Genomic DNA, 22000 nt, shown 5'->3' on the forward strand with positions numbered 1-22000 from the left:
ATTAAGCCCCACTGAAAAATCTTGGAATGAGGATAAGATTTTTAATGTTCTTAAAGAGCCTGTCATCATGTGTTTTCTTTGCCAACATTAAAAATATGAAAGATAATCTGCACATTGCCTGAGATCATTAAAACATTAAAAATAATGTTTGAAACTGAAACTGAGTTCAGACAAAAAGGTATTTCATGATATTCTAACCAAACTTTACCCAATCTCCTTTTTTAGACACTGGCGTACTTGCTGTGTATTTCTAGCAATTTCTGTTGTTAATTCTTATTTTCACTATTAGCCTCAAAAGTGCTCAATCGTTCCGCCGGATTCCTGCTGTAAGTTTGGCGGGAGTCCATTGGGTCAGCCACAAACTTAGCCGAGATCCAGATATGCCATATCCTAGCCTTAAGGCAAAGATTTCCTGTATGGCCTTGTGCAAGGCCAGTGGTATAGGGGGATAATGGAGGCAGGATTGGGACCAGGGCCAGGAGTCTCTTGGTTGAAAATTACTGGGCCCTGGCCCTCAGTTGGGACTTGGTGCAGCATCGGTACAAGTACACCTGGTGTCACCTCACCGGAACTGGCAGAAATGGGGCCTACCTGGGGGTTCAGGTCAGAATTGGAGCTTGGACCCAAAGGACAGGGAGAAGTTGTCATGGGATCAGGCAAAATGTTTTTTTCCAGGGGTGTGGGGGGGAAACCCAACACCTCCTCTGGGCCAGTCAGCTTCCACAACCATTTTTGGGGTCTTTAGCCAGGGGTGGAGAACAGGCACCCTCAAAGCAACGAGGGCATAGCCATGGAGCTTCTCTTCCTGACCCCATGAACTTTGCAGGGTCAGCTGCACAGTTCTGTGGTGGGTGCAAATTGCCTTGGCCATTTTTTTTTTGACAGCCATTTCAGCAGTTCCAATTTGGCATCCCTCTTGATGGGCCTGACTCATTTTGATCAAATTGATAAGAGTATTAAAACATGGGGCTGGATCCCTCGTATCCAGTTTTTAAAAATAGGCAGATTTTCTTAGTGGGCAGAGAGCCTTTGCAGGCTTGCTCAGAGTCAGACACCTACTTTCACCGTTTTAGTAATTAGTTTGAAATAAACAAGTTCCCCTCTCCTTAAATAAGGGCATGCTCTGTCCTTAAAATGCACTTAGTACACCGTGCAGCATGCTATGTGACCTTCTATGTCTGCTACATATTACTGCAAAGATTCAAAAGCAAATTCAACACAAGCAGCATTTTTTCTCTCAGGCTTAGGATACCAATGTTAATGATCAGCCACAACGTGTAATTTGATCATCTGACAAAGTATCATTCAGAATAGCAACAAAACAGAAATAAAAATAGATGGTAGAAAGCTGAGACATACCTGGTCCATCCCAGTCTTCCAGCTCCAAATTAGACTGGCCTGGCTTTCCTCCATCTGATTCTGCTGTTTCCTGACTGCCTTCTTCATCACCTAAATAACAAAACACAATGTACAATGATGACTTGTATGGGTAGAAGAACAGTTTACATTGAATGCTTTCCCTCCAGGAAAAGTGCCAAAAGCTGTGATTAGATAGATAGATCACTAATCAAAGTTTTCCAGATGCTTATTCACCCACATAAGGGGTGCCTGATAACATAGCAAAACTTGTATATAGGCACTAAGTTAATAGTCAGTCACCAGATGAGTTTATTTTCATTCAATAGATCAAATATTCAATTCCAAAAGGAAAATTCCAATAGTTAACTTTAATCAGTTACAATCTGTGACAGTGCTAGTCATTGCTGTCAGATAGCAGTATCTATTCCTGAAATAATTTTGCATTAAACCCTTTAGTCAATTTTTTGCATGAACCCTTTCATAAATTCAGATATTTTGACAGACCAGAATCGAAGTTTGAAAAGAGAGGGTTAGCAAATTGTTGTAGTTATAAAGGCGAGACAAAAAGTCAATTGGTAAATCCAAGCCTTTTCCCTAATTCTTGCATTTGATAATTGGCACCACCTCTGCATACCAGTAGTACTCATAATCGAGCCCAGGGAGGCGGGGTGGAGCAATCATTTGTGGCCCACTTCCCTTTCATCTGCGCCCCTTGGCAGACCTGCTGGTCTGGACATCTGGACGTGGAACGTTGCCAGAGCTGGAAATCAGTGCTGTTCTCTCACCTGCTGGTGCTGCCGAGTAAGAGAAACCAAATCAATGTTTTGGAGGTAGGGCTTTGCTGGAATCGAAATGTCAAGTGAAGGAGCTCTATTCAAACTAATAGTTTTAATAAACTATTGAATCTACAGTTTCTTTCCCCCAGTTCCTGTGTGAAAATTCCTGAACTCCAATCGGCAACAACCTATTTGAAATCAGGAACTTGCAGTGCGAAAAATCACAGTCGCAAACCCACGTCCAATCACTTAAGCATTTCTTAGAGTGGCCCTTCAGCAAGATGATGCTCAGAATTAATCTCTATTCAAAAGCTCAAGTAGATTAATAACTTTTATTTTACTTGATGAATACTAATGGTATGCACTGATGGTGTGTACATATTTCGCCTTCTCATTTGTAATATAGGACAGGCATTGCTGGACAAGCTGTTAATGGGAACATTTATTTAGGCCCCAATTTATACTCCATACTCTGGAAACTACTGTCGGCACTTAGCCTGCCACTTATGGTACTGAAGTATTACTAATCGATAATTTAGTGAGTGCTATTTAGCCCGCATTTATTGCTTGTTTCCCAAATGCTGTAAAGTTGGTGTGGACTGAGTTACTTCTGTGCGCTAAATCGCTGAAGATGTGTGTTAGTCATCAATCCTGTTATTGCCTCCATAATAGCCTGTTTAGAACACAAGACTCCATATTCCAAAGGTAATGCACTGCCTGTGCAATAAGCTGCTAGCCCTCATATTGAATCGGCATTGCCGAGGCTGAAAGGTGAACTGTTGCATACTTGACCTGCAACTTCAAGTTTTTTTGACACTATGCGTATTGCATTCAGTAACACCACAATTGGCAGGACCAGGAAGAGGAGGGAAGAAGTCCGACTGCATGCAAGGTGTACTATTAGGTCCTGTTGGTACGCAACAAAGCAGATCTAACGTAACAGGTAGTTACTTGGAGATGATGGAAAATATGTGCCCAAAGAGCCTGAGGCTTAACAGGAAGGTTGTGATGGAACTCTGTGATCTTCTTCAGGAAGATTTTCAGGCAAGATACAATGGCACTCAACCATGGCCCTTAGTTTTTATGCATCAGACTCTTTCCAAGCTAGCCCTGGATATATATGCAGTATCAGCCAGTTTGCTATCCACAGATATACAAAAGAGGTCTTAGATGCATTAATCATCAGGGTCAACAACTTCATCACTTTCACCACATCAAAGACAGCAATGTGAGTGAGTAACGCAATTCTACAGATCTGCTGGCTTTCCCAGAGCCCAGAGAATCATCAAATGCACCCATGTTGCCATCCTGTGCACAACTGCACCCTAAATGATCCTAAAGGGATTTTATTCTCTCAATGACCAGTTGGCATGCAACAACCAGCACAGAACCATGCAGATGAATGCTCCCCTCCCTGGGAACTCTCAATTTTTTTTTAAAGGTTATCATCTATGCCATCCTTGTTTGAAGGGAAAGAAGGAATGGAAGGATGGCTTCTGGGAGACCTCTACAGCCATGGCTCATGACACCCCTGCATCAATCACAGATACAACGAGGCTCATGCTACAATCAAAATTACTATTGAACATACTACAGGGATTTTAACGTAGCACTTCAGATATGTTGACTGAGAGGGCCTGACTCTGCTACATGCTCCATAAATGTCACCCACACACTGATGACCAGGATGGCTACGCCATGGCAGAATAAGAGTGTGAAAATGACATTGAGGAATTAGCTTCTGAACTAGCAATGTATCGTAGAAGACTGGTGTGCCAGGCACTATTTCAGGATACACCACATCTACAACCTTTCTTCAAAATAAAAACCACATCTGTAAAGATACCATGCTGAAATCTCATGGTTAGTTCTTTGAATACTATCTATTGCCATCTTATGCTGGGCTCCTGCTTTATTGCAACCAATGGCAAGTAAATACTCAGTAGAATAATCAAATTGAGTGCAGTACATTTATTTAATGTGATGCTTGGTGTTTAAATGCTGTCAGCTTAATTTGCACCTGTACTTTGTTTCAGATGTGCAAGGCCTAACTTACTATTCCTTCTAGTGATTCCTCTGTGCAAGGAGTAAGTTTCACTGACAGCCTGATGAGATTCTGGTGGGCCTAAGCTTCCTTAGACTGTACACTGCATGTGCCTTATATCTAAGTCAGCCATGTCCATAGTTCTGGGGTGTCTTACTGGTCCTGCCTGCTTTCCTATAACTCCTTCCAAGTGCTACACCAGGTACTTATGTGGGAAGTCACCAGTCCCATATATTTTGTACCTCCTCTCCCTTGCTCATTTCAGTAAGGTTTACAGCACCTGGACAATAAACCTGCCTTTTCTCACTCTAACATCCCATTCTTAATCTCAGTTAACAACTGTTTAAATGGCTCGTAATTGTAGTTCACAACTAATTATCAGGATTATTGATTCTGCCACTTTATTGGATGCCTCACTGTGCGGGCATTAAACCACACATTTTAATGCACCAATTGAAATGTGTTAAGCAACTTTCTGTGTAATCCTCAAAAACCCAAAGTAATATTCAATAGCGCACCAAAGCAATTTCTAGGCTTATAGTTTCTGCAATCTTTGCTTAAAGAAATACTAAATAGATTTTCCAATTAGTCACACCAAATTAATGGGCATAAAGTGGGTGTAATCAATTGGAAAAAAGGGTGGAGATCCTTTACACCAGATTTCCATCCATTTGGCACCTCATCCAATTTTCTGGTTGGTTTTTGTACTCGTGCCAGGAGTGCCTGCCAGTTTGCAGATGATTATATTAAAATTAGGCATCTATGATATCATTCAGATGTCCACACAATTTCCTGGCGTTTTCATCAGTAAAGCACTGAATTATCTACCCATCCATGTAAAATGGGTGTGCAGGGTTCTTTGGGTGTGTTGCTTTAAGAAGTGTATTTAAAGAGACTAATAAGATTTGTAAAAGCATATTGTAACTATTTCAGAACATTTTCTTGCCTTTTTTGTTCTTTTATTGTTTCCACCTAGTTGGTCAGAAGAACATAAGAACAAAAGAAGGCTTTGTGCCAAGTGTTTTTGCATTGCCACTTATTGGTAAGATCACAACACTGGGTTTCCAAAAAGGAATCCCCTTTACTTTTGCTTTTGGAAGGAAGAATAGAAGGGGCAATGGAGGGATGCTAGTCAGGTCTGGCTGCAACAGTGTCAGACTGCACCCATCTTCCAGTACCCTCCAACACACTTTGATAGGCCGAGATGCATCCACAGGATAACAAGCATACAGAACTGGACACACAGGCTCCTGGTCAGCAAACAGCCAGACTCAGGGCTATGCCATCTACTGCAATGGCACCAAGCTACCATGTGCCATAGGGTTAGGCTTACCAGTGGCAGAATTGTCAGTTATACCTTCAAGCCCTCTTCCTTCCAGAGATCCTGCAATTATGTCCCATTGTCAGAAAGCCCTGGAATGACATGTCCATCCTCCTCTCTACCATCTCATTGTGCATCACTTCCACCTTATCAGCCATCAAACAAAGGGGTGGGAGTGTTGTGCTACGCCATTTCTTACACACAGAATCTTACAGCACGGAAGGGGGCCATTTGGCCCATCGTGCCTGTGCTGGCTCTTTGAAAGAACTATCCAATTAGTCTCACTTCCCTGCTCTTTCCCCGTAGCTCTGCAATTTTTCACTTTTCAGGTCTTTATCCAATTCCCTTTGATAGTTACTATTGAATCTGCTCCCACCACCCTTTCAGGCAGTGCATTCCAGATCATTACAATTCATTGCATAAAAGAAATTCTTCTCATCTCCCTAAACTCGGATTCCTACCTCCATGTTTATTGTGCCAGCCATTCAGTTTTGACAGGCATTTTTGTTACCCAAGCAGCCTTTGCAAAGGCTGAAATATACATTAAAATATCAGCACCATTTATAAAAGCTGCTAGCACTTGACCGCATAGTTGGCTATTATCAAGTCATTGGAGCCCTTTAAATTTACCCATCATCCTTTAAGAGCTGCTTAAATATGATTTCTGCAACCCCACCAATCCCGGCAAGTTCCCAACACAAGACTCCAATATGAGCAGGGAGCCGGGAGTGTAAAAGAAGGTGCCCTGACAGATTCAGCACACCATCTGAGTAACCCCCAAATCAGAAATCGGAACATAAAATCTATGCCACTGTCTTGATAAAAATAAATGGCAAATCTTTTGTTTGTTTACATAAATCACATCAAAATGTAACACTGCATCACCTATGGGTGCGGTCATGATGATGAAAATGACTCATAGTTCTTCTCCCTCCCCAAACAAAAAAGTTAAACGTGCTGACAAGGGCGGTGATATTGTTGTTTAGCAAAAGGACCTCTACCTTGCGGGGGCTGAATGCCAACTCTTCGACACCTCCTCCTACCTCCCCCGGACCGTGACCCCACCGCCGAACATCAAGCCATTATTTCCCAGACCGTCACTGACCTCATCTCCACTTGAGATCTTCCCCCATGGCCTCCAATCTCTAGTTAACCAAACCCGCACAGCCCGCTTCTACTTCCTTCCCAAGACCCACAAATATTACTGTACCAGTAGACACATCATTTCAGCCTGTTCCTGCCCCAGGGAACTTATTTCTTCCTATCTCGACTCTACTTTTTCTCCCCTTGTCAAATCTCTTCGGACCTACATCCGCACTCTTCCGTCGCCCTCCGCCACATTAACCATTTGCATTTTCCTGGCCCTAACCATCTCCTTTTCACTATGGATGTCCAGTCCCTCTACACCTCCATCCCCTTCCTTGAACAGCAGCCCAACCAATCCCCATCCACCACCACCCTCCTTCGCCTGGCCGAACTTGTTCTCACATTGAACAACTGCTCCTTTGACTCCGCTCACTTCCTCCAAATCAAAGATGTCACAATGGGAACCTATATTGGTCCTAGCTCTGCTGCCTTTTTGTGGGATACATGGAATATTCTTTGTTCCTGTCCTACTCAGGTCCCCTCCCTCATCTCTTTTTCCGGTACATTGATGACTATGTCAGTGCCTGCTCTCGCCCTGAACTGGAAAATTTCTTTGCTTCTAATTTCCACCCTCCCCTCACCTTCACATGGTCCATCTCAGATTCTTCCCTTCCCTTCCTCGACTTCTCTATCTCCATTTCTGTGGCTAGGCTGTCAACCAATACCTACTATAAGCCCACCGACTCCCACAACTACCTTGATTACACTTCCTGTAAGGACTCTATGCCCTTCTCCCAATTTCTCCGTTTCCATTGCAGCTGTTCTGACGATGCCACCTTCCACACCAGAGCTTCCAATATGTCTTTGTTTTTCCTCAGTCGAGGATTCCCCTCCACCGTGGTTGAAAAGGCCTCGACCGTGTCCGTCCCATTTCCCGCACTTCTGCCCTCACCCCTTCCGCTCCTTCCCATGATCGTGATAGGGTCCCCCTTGTCCTCACCTTCCACCCCACCGGCCTGAATATTCAACGGATCATCCTCCACCATTTCCGCCACCTCAATCGTGATCCCATCACCAAACACATGGTCCCCTCCCCTCCCCTTTCAGCATTCCGAAGGGACCGCTCCCTTCACGACACCCTGGTCCATTCTTCCATCATCCTTAACACCCGCTCTCCTCCCCACGGCACCTTCCCATGTGAACGCAGGAGGTGCAACACCTGCCTTTTCACCTCCTCCCTTCCCAACCTTCAGGGCCCCAAACACTCCTTCCAGGGGAAACAATGATTTATTTGTACTTCTTTCAATTTAATATACTGTATTCGCTGCTCACGATATGATTTAATCTAAATTGCAGATTGGTGGATCGCTTTGCTGAACACCTCTGTTCAGTCCGCAAGTGTGACCCTGAGCTTCCGGTCACTTGCCACTTTAATTCTCCGTCCCACTCCCGCTCAGACCTCTCCGTCCTCGGCCTCCTACCCTGTTCCAATGAAGCTCAACGCAAGCTCGAGGAACAGTACCTCATCTTCCGATTAGGCACTTTACAGCCTTCCAGCCTTAACACTGAGTTTAACTACTCTCGATCTTAACCAGCGCTCCCATTTGCTCTCGGTCAGCAGGTGCTGGCAATGGAGGATGGCTGCACCAGAGCCACTGGGAGTGGAGGAGGTGTGGGCTGGTGCTTGGGGATGGTCTACCTACTTTTCGCTGCCACATTCCCGGGCCACAGGAACCTGCTCCTCTTTGCCAGATTTTCCATGCTACCCTCCCTCTATCTGTTCTGTTGTAACCATTTACACCTCCTTTGGACCCATCTTTTCTTTCTTTAATTGTCCCATTATCACTTCCTTTTGCCTTGCACCATGTTCTTGTGTGCATTTCTCTGTCCCTCTTTCTCATGCCTCTGTGTTTGCTTAAAAGCTGTCAATCTTTAACATCTTTGAGTTCTAATGTAAGGTCATCGGCCTTAAACGTTAACTCTGTTTCTCTCTCCACAGATGCTGCCTGACCTGCTGAGCGCTCCCAGCATCTTCTGTTTTTATTTCTTTCTTTCTTCGTATCTTTTTAATAGGAATGGTTAAACAAAAGAAGCACTGTACTTGTTTTTGGAGCATTGCAAAACATGGAAATCTACTCAAACCTACTTTTTAATCAGTGAGACTGAAAAGGCCTCACCAGCTGGTACAGCTTGTCTTTATTTTATTAACATATTTTTACAGGGTAATCCATTTAGCAACAAGACTGGTTTAACATCCAGTCCTGTCAGTGAGATAAACAGCACTAACATAGAAAACAAACAATAACAATAAAACAGGTCAATTTGAAATACACACAAGAACATGGTAACTGAAAGCTTGTGTGCTAGTCCCTTAGATCAACAGATCACTCACAGGCTGAATCTTGCATGGTAATTCCATGTAAAATGGTACAATTTCTCTCTTTAGACTAATTTTCTCCCATATTTAAGAAATTTACTCTCCTTTAGACCTTCTTTCCTACACATCCACCATGCGCTATTACCAGGCAACATTGTTCCCACGTCTGAACAACAACAACTTGCATTTATATAGCACCTTTAATGTAGTAAAACGTCCCAAGGCACTTCACAGGAGCTTCACCAGAAAAAATTGGTCACCGAGCCACATAAGGAGATATTAGGACAAGCAACCAAAAGCTTGGTCAAAGAGATAGGTTTTAAGGTAGAGATGCGAAGAGGTTTAGGGAGGAAATTCCAGAGCTTAGGGCCTGGTCAGCTGAAGGCACGGCCGCCAATGGTGGAGCGATTAAAATCGGGGACGCGCAAGAGGCCAGAATTGGAGGAGCGCAGAGATCTCAGAGGTTGAAGGGCTGGAGGATCTGTAACTAGCTGCTCTGAGGTGTGCAAGAGTGGTTACTTGTCCTCTGGTTTTCCCTCCCTCACGAGGCGTATATTTACCACTCCTTCTTGATGACCTGGCTAATACTGGAAATACCAGGTGTAGGGAATCCTAGCTCCATATCTACATCTTTGTAGTGACTTCCTGTGACAAAGTCTTATACTGACCTAAATAAAATCATACCACAGGCAGTGTAGAAGATACACATCCGGAATTTTCTGGATCACACTCATGCAGAAATAATGCAAAAATTTACGCCGGTTTCTGTGTCAATTTTGCCGATGGGAACTTGTGCCCAAATTTCCGGTGGAGCTCATTTTCCTGTGGCGGAACGTAAAAACCAGCGGAAAACAAACGCAAATGCAGCGCCACCAACAGAAATAAGCGCAAGTGAGCTACTGTCTTCTGCAATGCCACCTCATTCCCACAGCCTCTTGCATCTGCTGCTCTTCTTTCTCTTCCATTATTATGCTGAAAAGGGGTATTCCCATTGGGAAGGCTATTGCAGCTGCTTAGTCCTTCTGAAAACGGGGGCAGGGGGTGGTGGCGGGCGGGGGTTCGAAAATTATTGGGTGCACTGAGAGCGACAGCACCATGGCTAAATGTAGTACAGGTCTCAGTAAAAAAAAATTCCTAAAGAAGAGCAAAGAAAATATGCTATAAAACTCCAGCAATCTCGGTTACAATGATATCAGGTGACTTTGGGCCGTGCTGGGCCTAAGTTTTGGGGCGTAAATCTATGCTAGCACATTATTTGCGTAAATCCAGGAACCCACACAAGCTGATCTTTTGCATGGGAGGCAGAGCTATGTAAATGAGCAGCAGAGGGTTTCAGCGGACGTTTCTCGGAAGTGGCACAAATGATCGAGGAAATTTGTGCATACCGCTGTTTCACCGTAAATCAGTTACATGCAGATTTCCTCAAGACAAAACAATGCAACAGTTACACCGCAGTTACATCAAAACTTTCCAAGATATTCTGTGCCACAGTATCTAACCCTCCTTCAGGCTCTGATTCTTCAGCTGCAGGTCTGCTCCAGGAATGCAGCTTTCGGATAAAGTACATTGCCCCTTGTTTTCATCCTTTACATTTTAATCTTTTTACTGACAGTTCTGCTGCTAAATCAGTCTGAATGCACAGATCACCAAGTGGCTGATTCGGAACATACGAAAGTGACTGGAAATTGACACTGGGAAATGGATACTGCAGTTTCAATGATCTCTATCTACAGCCTTTGATTTAAGTCCATGATTCACAGCTATTCCGCTCAGTCATGCCACTGTTAAATGGTAATCCTAAAGGATACCTACTTAAGTGTAACGCTGGTCAGCTCAAAATAACAATTACATTTATATTACATTTTCTGTACCCATACAATTTTAAAATGAAATGTACATGGACATTAAAAAAAAGTCCCACGTTAGTAGCTCTGTTGAGAAAATGTCAGTGTTAACTGATTTTAAAATGCAGTTCTGTAGTCAAAATAAATCATGAGTTTTCAACCAGCTGAAGTCACAAGGCTGCATGTCACTTGAATCTCCTGACCACAATGGGAATGAATTCTGGCAGTTTTTGCACCATCTGTTAAGTGGAGCAATCTGTGTTGTTGGACTGTTCCATATTAGGGGATAAAACTGCCAATACTCCCTCTCCTACTCTTCAACTGTCCTCTTCTAGGATGTAACTTATAAGAGAAAAAGGACTGCATGTTGTAGTGTAGGAATGTCCAACCTTTGGGGCTCGAGCCTGGATACACATGTCACAAGCAGTCAATGGGATACATATGATTACAAAGAAATGAGAGCTCTCATACACAAATAGCCCCCATAGAAATAAAATGTGAATTCCTGATATAAAGAAAACGCAAAACCCCCCAAAAAATACAAGAATCCCGTAGACAAAAAGTGCATTAGTCCATACACAAAACATAAAGAAAATTCTAACCCTCCCCCATACACAAAAAATTGACAGTCTTCCGATCCTTCTCATCCATCGTCCCCTAAAGTTTAAAAACTTCAATGTTCAACCCCAGCTCTTCAAACAATCAGGACTGCAGTACTGTTAAAGGCTGATTGGTGCAAAAAGGTTGCTCTCTGGTTGGACTAAATCCACCAAGCAGAGAGCAGCCTTTTCCAGTCCTCCAGGTCCAGGAGGTTTAAAGTGTCCACTATTCACAGCTTTAAATCCCATGACGAGCTTGACCTCACCATTGTAATACCAGCAATGGCAGACAAGTGCTCAGTCTCAAGCATCAGGGAAGATGTGGGGAGTCAAAAGCAAAATACTGCGGATGCTGGAAATCTGAAATAAAACAGAAAGTGCTGGAAATACTCAGCAAGTCAGGCAGTAACTGTGGAGAAAGAAACAGAGTTAACGTTTCTGGTTGATGATCTTTTGTCAGAACTGGAAGAAGTTAGAGATTTAACAGTTTTTAAGCAAGTGCAGAGCCAAGGAAAGGTGGTGGGGGGAGTGGAGGGGAGGAAAGAACAAAAGGGAAGGTCTGTGATAGGGTGGAGGGGAGGAGTGATTAAATGACAAAAGGGAGGGAGGTGCAAGGCAAAGAAGGTGGTAATGGGACAAGTAAAGGAACAAAATATGGGTGTAGAGGAGCTGTAAATGGCAATAGCAGAACCACCAGACAGCACCTGTTGTCTGAAAAAAATGGGAGCAGTAGTTATGATCTGAAGTTATTGAAATCAATGTTGAGTCCGGAAGGTTGTAAAGTGCCTAATCGAAAAATGAGATGCTGTTCCTCGAGCTTCCATTGGGCTTCTGTGTGGGGAGTAACCATCTGCTAGTCCTGTTCCACTGAGCCTCTCTGCCTGACTCCAACCATCCAGAACATTAGACTGAGATTACAAAGAAGCTAACTGGGCTGCCTTCACGCTGCATCTAACAGACAGCATCACCCAACTGATCGCCTGCGAAACCTCTGACAGCCTAGAGCACACCATCAAGCAGCTAACTGATGCATTAATAGAAGCAGGAAAAGCAACAAATCTGTTGAAATAGGATCCTGATGATAGGACTGCTGAGCTACCCCAACACATCACTGATTTGGCTAAAAAAAGACTCAGGAGGGACTACTTAAAACACAACTCAGGGAAACAAAAATATCAATCAATCGGCTGCAAACTAACATCTGACTACTCAAAGCCGATGCTAAGAAGCGGTGAGATCTTTTCTGCAGAAAGGTTAAACAAGAGCAAGATCCCAAATGATTTGGGCATCAGATCTGCAGAGCTCCAGGGCAAAGCCAGTGCAAGAACATGTTGCACTCCCTGAGCAGAGACATACTGAGAGAAATTAAAGCTCTTCAAAGATCATCTCTGCACTGTCCACAACAAATCACCAGGAATGCAGTATCTAGGAAAAGGAATTGGAGCATTACATCCGTACACAACCCGAACAGTTGCAATCTTTGAGCACAGTAACAGAGAAGATAATATATCAAAGAGCACTGCAACTATTCTGGCCCAGTCTATTACTGCTGCTGAACTCCAGTGAAGGAGCAGTCAAGAGAAAGCCCCAGGAGAGTGGGGCATGTTCAGCGATGCTCCTGATGAAATAATAGGAGCAAAGGTTCTCACCAAGTCATTACTGCTGGGCTTCTACCCAAGATACTGAAAATTAGCTGCGGTCACAATGGGCCACAAACTAGTCAAAAGCTCTAGTGATCCCAGCAACTATTGACCCATCAACCTGTTGAGCTGCCTGGGAAAGCTGCTGAAGAAAGTCAGCACATACCACCTCCAACTTCACCCGGAGAGCATTGTCTTCTTCAACTCAGACCAAGCAGGGTTCAGGAAAGGAGGAAACACCAGCAAAAACTTGGCTATGACTGCAGAACGCATCCTCTGAGCCTCTAACAAGAAAGAGTATACATTGGTAGTGTTCCAAAATGCAGAGAAGGCTTTTGACAAGGTTTGGCACAATGGACAGCGATAAAACATCATTTCCCAGCTTGACATCCCCTGTGGACTAATGATGGATATCAAATTTCCTGACAAAGCACACAATTGATGTCAGAATAGGTATAACAATTTCCTCAGGTTTTACCCAATGGCAGGAGTTCCCAAGGGCTCAGTGTTCAGCCTACCCATGTACCCCATTTATGTCAATGGCATTCCAATAGCTGAACAAAGGACTTGGGACTTGCTTACAGTTTGCTGATGACATTAACATTTGGATATCTTCTATGAACTCAAAAATAGTATCAAAAAGCTCCAGAGATACCTGGGTGATCTGGAGGAATAGGCATGCCAATAGTGAATTCTGCTGAGCTCCAGAAACTCACACTATGTGCTATTCTCCAAAGGCAAGCACAAGGAACAGGATATGAGAATTAAGCAGCCGTCAATTTTGGCAATCAAAGGTATTAAGGGATATGGGCCAAAGGCGGGTATATGGAGTTAGATCACAGATCAGCCATGATCTTACCAAATGGCGGAGCAGGCACGAGGGGCTGAATGGCCTACTCCTGTACCTATGTTCCTATGTCAAAACCATTTAAGACCATCAGACAGAAGTTACTGGGCACAATCTTCCAGAAGAATATGGTTTGGACAAGGCATAGTGATGACATCAAGCCAAAACATCAGCCAGGGAGGGCCAATTGCGAGTCCTCTGTGGAAAGAAGCAAGGAGCCAGTCCCAAAACTTTCATCAGATTGTACGAACCCAGATCCATCCAATCCTGGAATATGGCCATCTAGACTGGTGCACAGGATGTCAGCCACAGATTAAAAAGCTACAGACAATTTGGAACTGAGCAACAAGGGGAGCGTATCACCTCCACCAGCACAACATTTGTGGACTCAAACAATGGAAGAAAGGCTTCTGAGCCTCCAGCAAAGGTACCTGCACAAGACAAGGACTAACGTCATTGGCACTGCTGATAGAGAAAGAATCTATCTTGGTACGTTTGCAACACTGGACTTTCTGTGGATCCACAGTTGGCAGCTGACCTAGCAACAATCAGTCAGAGAGGATTGTGGCGCAGCGATCAGTTGAGAGGCCCTGAAATCCATGTATCCGTGAGGACTGACTGTTACAAATTCCAGAATATCTGATATAAAAAGGATGTGAAAATAAGAATAAACCCTGGGCCAAAATTAACAAGCTCTCAGTGTTACTAGACTAAGTCTAAGTCACAAGGTGCACAAAGATGAAAGGCAGCAGCGGCGGCTTTGCAGTCCGGATAAAAGGAGCTCACAGGCCGGATCTATCTCGCAGGCCACCTGTTAGACATCCAGTGTAATGGATTTAAGTGCAATCCATTCATTGCTGTGATCTGGCTTGCAACATAACCAAGACAACTGGAATAATGGCAGTCTGAACGAGATATAGCCATATGTCCAAATGAGCAGTTAATAGTGTAGAAATGGACAGTTTTTTCTCTCTCAGCTGTGAAGGTGTATATGGGTAAATTTAATTATTTTGCCCATTCTTAGGTACATGGGGCTTATTATATAAAATTGTCCTGAAAACCTAAGAACAAGCACAGAAGAAGATGACAATGGATTTTCCCCCAAGTTTTATCCTTTTCTATTCTGAAGACATTGGGCTGAATTTTGAGGCCTCCCACCCAGCAGAAATGGGGTGGTAGCACCCCAAAAATTGTGGGGAAAGACTTACCATCCCATTTCCACCGACACTAAGGCTGCGGCAATCCATCCCAGGACCTACTGTTGGTCGTAGGCCCATTTAAAATGCAAAACGGAGTCCTATGATGTATGTATATTTTAGGAGACTACAGGCATGATCCACGCATGCTCCGTCCAGTGTCAGCTAGCAGTGTAGTCGAAGAGAATTCCACAATTAAGTCTGTTTATTTTTGTGGTGCCAGGAGGAGTAGGTGTGCTTCTCCGGGCTTCACAAAAATACTGTCGGTCACTGCCACCCTCAGCCTTGCCTTCCACTCCCCAACACCCACCTGCAACTGTTGCTGGCATCTCAGCCACCCAGCACTCCTATGGCCCAAAACCAGGGAGCTGCTTGGGGACGCGAATTTGGCGTCCGCAGCTTGCTGATGGGATTTACGAGGCCTGGGCCTCCAAATCACGGAGGCCTCTGCACTGCTAGAGCAGCTGGCCGTCTAGCACACTCCACTGACCTTTTTTTTTTATTTGTTCATGGGATGTGGGCGTCGCTGGCGAGGCCAGCATTTATTGCCCATCACTAATTGTCCTTGAGAAGGTGGTGGTGAGCCGCTGCCTTGAACCATGTGGTGAAGGTTCTCCCACAGTGCTGTTAGGAAGGGAGTTCCAGGATTTTGACCCAACGACGATGAAGGAACGGCGATATATTTCCAAGTCGGGATGGTGTGTGACTTGGAGGGGAACGTGCAGGTGGTGTTGTTCCCATGTGCCTGCTGCCCTTGTCCTTCTAGGTGGTAGAGGTCGCGGGTTTGGGAGGTGCTGTCAAAGAAGCCTTGGCGAGTTACTGCAGTGCATCCTGTAGATGGTACACACTGCAGCCACAGTGCGCTGGTGGTGAAGGGAGTGAATGATTAGGGTGGTGGATGGGGTGCCAATCAAGCAGGCTGCTTTGTCCTGGATGGCGTTGAGCTTCTTGAGTGTTGTCGGAGCTGCACTCATCCAGGCAAGTGGAGAGTATTCCATTACACTGCTGACTTGTGCCTTGTAGATGGTGGAAAGGCTTTGGAGAGTCAGGAGATGAGTCACTCGCCGCAGAATACCCAACCTCTGACCTGCGCTTGTAGCCACAGTATTTATATGGCTGGTCCAGTTAAGTTTCTGGTCAATGGGACACCCAGGATGTTGATGGTGAGGGATTCGATGATGGTAATGCTGTTGAATGTCAAGGGGAGGTGATTAGACTCTCTCTTATTGGAGATGGTCATTGCCTGGCACTTGTCTGGCATGAATGTTACTTGCCACTTATCAGCCCAAGCCTGGATGTTGTCCAGGTCTTGCTGCATGTGGGCACGGATGCTTCATTACCTGAGGGGTTGCGAAAGGAACTGAACACTGTGCAATCATCAGTGAACATCCCCATTTCTGACCTTATGATGGAGGGAAGATCATTGATGAAGCAGCTGAAGATGAATGGGCCTAGGACACTGCCCTGAGGAACTCCTGCAGCAATGTCCTGGGGCTGAGATGATTGGCCTCCAACAACCACTACCATCTTCCTTTGATCTAGGTATGACTCCAGCCACTGGAGAGTTTTCCCCCTGATTCCCATTGACTTCAATTTTACTAGGGCTCCTTGGTGCCACACTCGGTCAAATGCTGCCTTGATGTCAAGGGCAGTCACTCTCACCTCACCTCTGGAATTCAGCTCTTTTGTCCATGTTTGGACCAAGGCTGTAATGAAGTCTGGAGCCGAGTGGTCCTGGAGGAACCCTAACTGAGCATCGGTGAGCAGGTTATTGGTGAGTAAGTGCCACTTGATAGCACTGTCAACGACACCTTCCATCACTTTGTTGATGATTGAGAGTAGGCTGATGGGGCGGTAATTGGCCGGATTGGATTTGTCCTGCTTTTTGTGGACAGGACATACCTGGGCAATTTTCCACATTGTCGGGTAGATGCCAGTGTTGTAGCTGCACTGGAACAGTTTGGCTAGAGGCGTAGCTAGTTCCGGAGCACAAGTCTTCAGCACTACAGCCGGGATGTTGTCGGGGCCCATAGCCTTTGCTGTATCCAGTGCACTCTGTTGTTTCTTGATATCACGTGCAGTGAATCGAATTGGCTGAAGACTGGCTTCTGTGATGGTGGGGATATCAGGAGGAGGCCGAGATGGATCATCCACTTGGCACTTCTGGCTGAAGATGGTTGCAAATGCTTCAGCCTTGTTTTTTGCACTCACAATGATGGCGGAGTCCAGCACGAGGATGGGGATGTTTACAGATCCTCCTCCTCCTGTTAGTTGTTTAATTGTCCACCACCATTCACGACTGGATGTGGCCGGACTGCAGAGCTTTGGTCTGATCCATTGGTTGTGGAATCGCTTAGCTCTGTCTATAGCATGTTGCTTCCGATGTTTAGCATGCATATAGTCCTGAGTTGTAGCTTCACCAGGTTGGCACTTCATTTTTAGGTACGCCTGGTGCTGCTCCTGGCATGCTTTTCTGCACTCCTCATTGAACCAGGGTTGATCCCCTGGCTTGTTGGTAATGGTAGAATGAGGAATATGCCGAGCCACGAGGTTACAGATTGTGCTGGAATACAATTCTGCTGCTGCTGATTGCCCACAGTGCCTCATGGATGCCCAGTTTTGAGCTGCTAGATCTGTTCTGAATCTATCCCATTTAGCACGGTGATAGTGCCACACAACATGTTGGATGGTGTCCTCAGTGTGAAGACGGGACTTCATCTCCATGAGGACTGTGCGGTGGTCACTCCTACCAATACTGTCATGGACAGATGCATCTGCGACAGGTAGATCGGTGAGAACAAGGTCAAGTAGGTTCTTCCCTCATGTCGGTTCGCTCACCACCTGCCGCAGGCCCAGTCTGGCAGCTATGTCCTTCAGGACTTGGCCAGCTCAGTCAATAGCGGTGCTACCGAGCCACTCTTGGTGATGGATATTGAAGTCCCCCAACCAGAGAACATTCTGTGCCCGTGGTACCCTCAGTGCTTCCTCCAAGTGGTGCTCAACATGGAGGAGGACTGATTCACCAGCTGAGGGAGGATGGTAGGTGGTAATCAGCAGGAGGTTTCCTTGTCCATGTTTGACCTGATGCCATGAGATTTCATGGGGTCCAGAGTCAATGTTGAGGACTCCCAGGGCTACTCCCTCCTGACTGTATATCACTGTAGCGCCACCTCTGGTGGGTCTGTTCTGCCCGTGGGACAGGACATACCCAGGGATGGTGATGGAAGAGTCTGGGACGTTGACTGAAAGGTATGATTCTGTGAGTACGACTATGTCAGGCTGTTGCTTGACTAGTCTGTGGGACAGCTCTCCCAATTTTGGCACAAATCCCCAGCTGTTAGTGAGGAGGACTTTGCAGGGTCGACTGGGCTTGGTTTGCCTTTGTCGTGTCCGGTGCCGGGTGGTCCGTCCGGTTTTATTCTTATTATGACTTTCTTTAGCGAGATTTTACAACCGAGTGGCTTGCTAGGCTATTTCAGAGGGCAATTAAGAATCAACCACATTGCTGTGGGTCTGGAGTCACATGTCGGCCAGACCGGGTAAGGATGGCAGGTTTGACCGGCCACCCAAAAGTCAAAATCTACCCCATGACTCCTTCTGAGGTACAATTTCATGGTCACAGCAGCCATCTGGTACTTCTCTTTATGTGTGAACCTACATCGTAAGTTTTGGCAGGCTATTCAATAGCATGGCCAAGCTTTGGAAAATTTAGACACATTCCAATTTCAGAGACAGTAGAACTGGATTCCGCCTCACCTTCCGCTCCCCGATTCGGACATCCGCTGATTTCCGCCTTGGCCCCAGCCAGAATTTTGAGGACAATGTTTTAAAAATAACTTGTGTAATTTTGCTGTGGGCAGGGTTAAGATTTGCTACTGGAGGAAAACAGGCCCAATTCTGGAGGTACTACCTGATTTACACAATCTAATTTTATATCACTGGCATTCAAACAGTAAAGCGTCAAATACATTTTTAAAATATTAATTAACCTCCTGATTGCACTGACTTCACATAGATAGAATATTGACCTTTTAAGAGCTTTCCTCCAGCCTTGTCCTCGGATATATTATATTTTAATGGCTGGGAGAAGTGTACTAAGATAATAGCTGCTTTCTTTTGACCTCTTCATTGTACCATTTTGAAAATAAAGCAAAATGAAAAACAGGTTTACATTTCCCTGATTTGCTACTGATTAACATATTGGAGTTGAAATTGTGCTGTGCTTTATTAGTAATGAACACGTCAATGAGTTTGTATGATATTCCTTGTCTGCGTACACTCGGAGTAAGCCACTCCAGCCTGATTGGGCACCCAGTGGAAAATGCTTGTCTGGTAAACTAAATGGAATTGGAAAATTCCAATCAACATCAGTATAAGCAATTTGATGTCTCACATGGCTGTGCGATCCTACATGCTGTCACTCAATGACAGTTATTTCTCATCAGAACAAGATTGGTGATGTCACTCTGACACTTTTGCACTGTAGCTTCCAGGGGTCTGTTTCCCCTTTACGTCAACTTCAAGAGCATCTGAATTTTGAATGCATTATATCGTTGGGAATTCCTCGTTAGCCTGTTTACAGACTGTGCTTACGTATTAATGCTGCTGCTAAGACAGTAGGCTCCTTACTAATATTACCAACAGCGGTGGACAGGTTATATCCACCATGAATTGTGCATGACGTGGGCAGCCTCAAGAAAGAACTCTCATTATGTGGCAACTTATCATGTCCTCGGACGCTTCAGGATTACTTTTGTAGCGCAGTCACCATTGTTATGTCGGCAAACGCGGCAGCCAATTTGTTCACAACAAGGTCCCTTAAACAGCAACTGAATGAATGATCAAATAATGTATTTTTTGGTGATGCTGGGATGTGGGATCTTCATTAAAGACACACTTGTATAAAGATCTGACACAGAGAATATCCAGAATACATTTACTGTGGAGATTGCTAGCACAAACTACAATGTGCATCAAACCAGAGAGCAGGTGACAAACATAAAGTATTTGATGTTAAAGAAAAGGAAATTTTTGAAAATTTATTCCTATTTATTTCCTGATGGAGCAAGAATCCAAGATCAAAACCAAAGCTTTGATGTATATATATATATTTCTAAATCATAAACCTTTTTGAGGTGGAACAGAGAGGTTGGGGTGATGTTTACGCGCCTGGGTTTTTGGTTCAGAGATGGAAGCTCAGAGCAGGAAAAGTTGTACTTACGTTTACGAGGATTCTGTATTACATTGGGTGGAAACTATAAAGGTGTGCCTAGTTTGCATTGAAACATACACCAGTAAGGGAACAATAAAATAGAATCACAGAGGTTTCAGCACAGGAGGAGGTAATTTTGTCCAATATCCCTGTGCCGGTGCTAGCTCTAATTCGGAACTATCTACTCTGTCTACCTCCCTGCTCTGTACCCGTAACCTTAATGACCCAGAAATTGCCGGAGCAGCATATCTCGCGGCAAGCACGTGATTTGGATTTTTTTTCCTCACCCTTCAGGTCGTATTATTTTTGCGTCGCAAATTGCTGGAAATGCAAATTGTTAACGGCACGGCGAAGTCAATGGGGCATCTGGGACCTCCCGAACATCGGGTCCAATGGTCTATCTCCTTAACCAATGAAATTTAAGGATACAGAAAGAAACAGAAGGATTGTCGGAGAAGGAAAAAGGGTGAATTAGAGTCAAATTAGATACAGAAAGAGAAATAAAGAGAGGGAAAGAAAGATTGGATTAAGAGAGAGAGAAAAAAGTGAGAGAGGAAAAGTAAGAAAAAAATTTTAAGATTTAAAACTTTAAATTTTAAAAACAATTTACTATCTGCCGTGTCAAGTCAGGGCCAAAAATCACGTCATTAACAGGGTCCTTACAACATGAAATACCGGCCCTAAATGTCTGCGATGAGTTTAATTGTTAATTAATGAGCAAATCCAGCAATTTCTTGACACTCATGGGGAGGTTGACTGTGAGCTCCCGTTTTTGCGAGGCTAACGGCAGAGTGGCGCAAATCGTCCAGCAATTTGTGGCGATTCGCAACTCATGGAGTATCTCTTCCTCGCCACAAATTGCTGGGTTTTTTACACACTAATAATGGTGGGCACTGTGAACTCGACATTATTCTTCCAGCAATTTCTGGGCCAATATTTTTCTTCAAGTGTTTATCTAATTCCCTTGTAAGTGTCACGAGTGACAAGGAAAACTGTGGGCAGAGTGTGCCTGACTTCCTTCATGAGATTACCCTTCATATTCTATAAACCCTTTACATGAAAAAATGTCTCCTAACCTCCCCTTTATGCTTCAAGTACTCAGTTTATGCCCTACAGTGTTCTTTCACTACCGAGACATAGTGGTATTTTTGATTAAATGGGCATTAAAAGTATTGAAAAACTGGTAATCTAGTTTGAATCAGTAGAGTCTGCACCTGTGATAATATGCCTGAATTTCATGTATTGCATATCACTGTACATTTGAACACACTTGACAGGTTTAATATACTTATGGCACTCTGTTTTCAGAAACAGATCAGCTAAAACTATTTGCCCAAACAAGAGGGCATTTGATCACATCTGGAACCAAGAGTCTTAGGACTCTCAGAGAAAAGAAAAAAAACAATGGTGGCCTGAGGGAGTGATAATGTCTAGCCAAAGGCGCCTGTTGTAAAACAAATCACTGAGCTGCTAAATCGGCTGTATCAATGCTCTATCAGTGTCTGTGTTCCAAACAAATCAGAAGACAAGAAGGCAAAGATTCGGGTCAATAAGCTTAGGCGATTTACACATACAACTCCTCGAGCAAGGTAGAAACAAAGTCATATCGGCTTTTTTCAGCTTTGTGCACCCAGCTTCTGTCAGTCCGAAGAGAACTCCAAATGTCAATATAATATGCTCTGTAGCTAAGATAATTTAA

At 44.4% G+C, this 22000-nt stretch overlaps 1 protein-coding gene across 1 annotated transcript in view; it reads right to left on the reverse strand.

Moving 5' to 3' along the window:
• zfpm2a (zinc finger protein, FOG family member 2a) overlaps positions 1 to 22000 on the reverse strand; it is a 505220-nt gene that overhangs the window by 373370 nt on the left and 109850 nt on the right. The window contains exon 3 of the mRNA XM_067981518.1: positions 1360 to 1449. Coding sequence (XP_067837619.1) covers positions 1360 to 1449 — 90 coding nt within the window. The remainder of the gene's footprint in view (positions 1 to 1359; positions 1450 to 22000) is intronic.

The sequence above is a fragment of the Heptranchias perlo genome, chromosome 3, assembly GCF_035084215.1.
Source record: "Heptranchias perlo isolate sHepPer1 chromosome 3, sHepPer1.hap1, whole genome shotgun sequence".
NCBI classification, from domain to species: Eukaryota; Metazoa; Chordata; class Chondrichthyes; order Hexanchiformes; family Hexanchidae; genus Heptranchias; species Heptranchias perlo.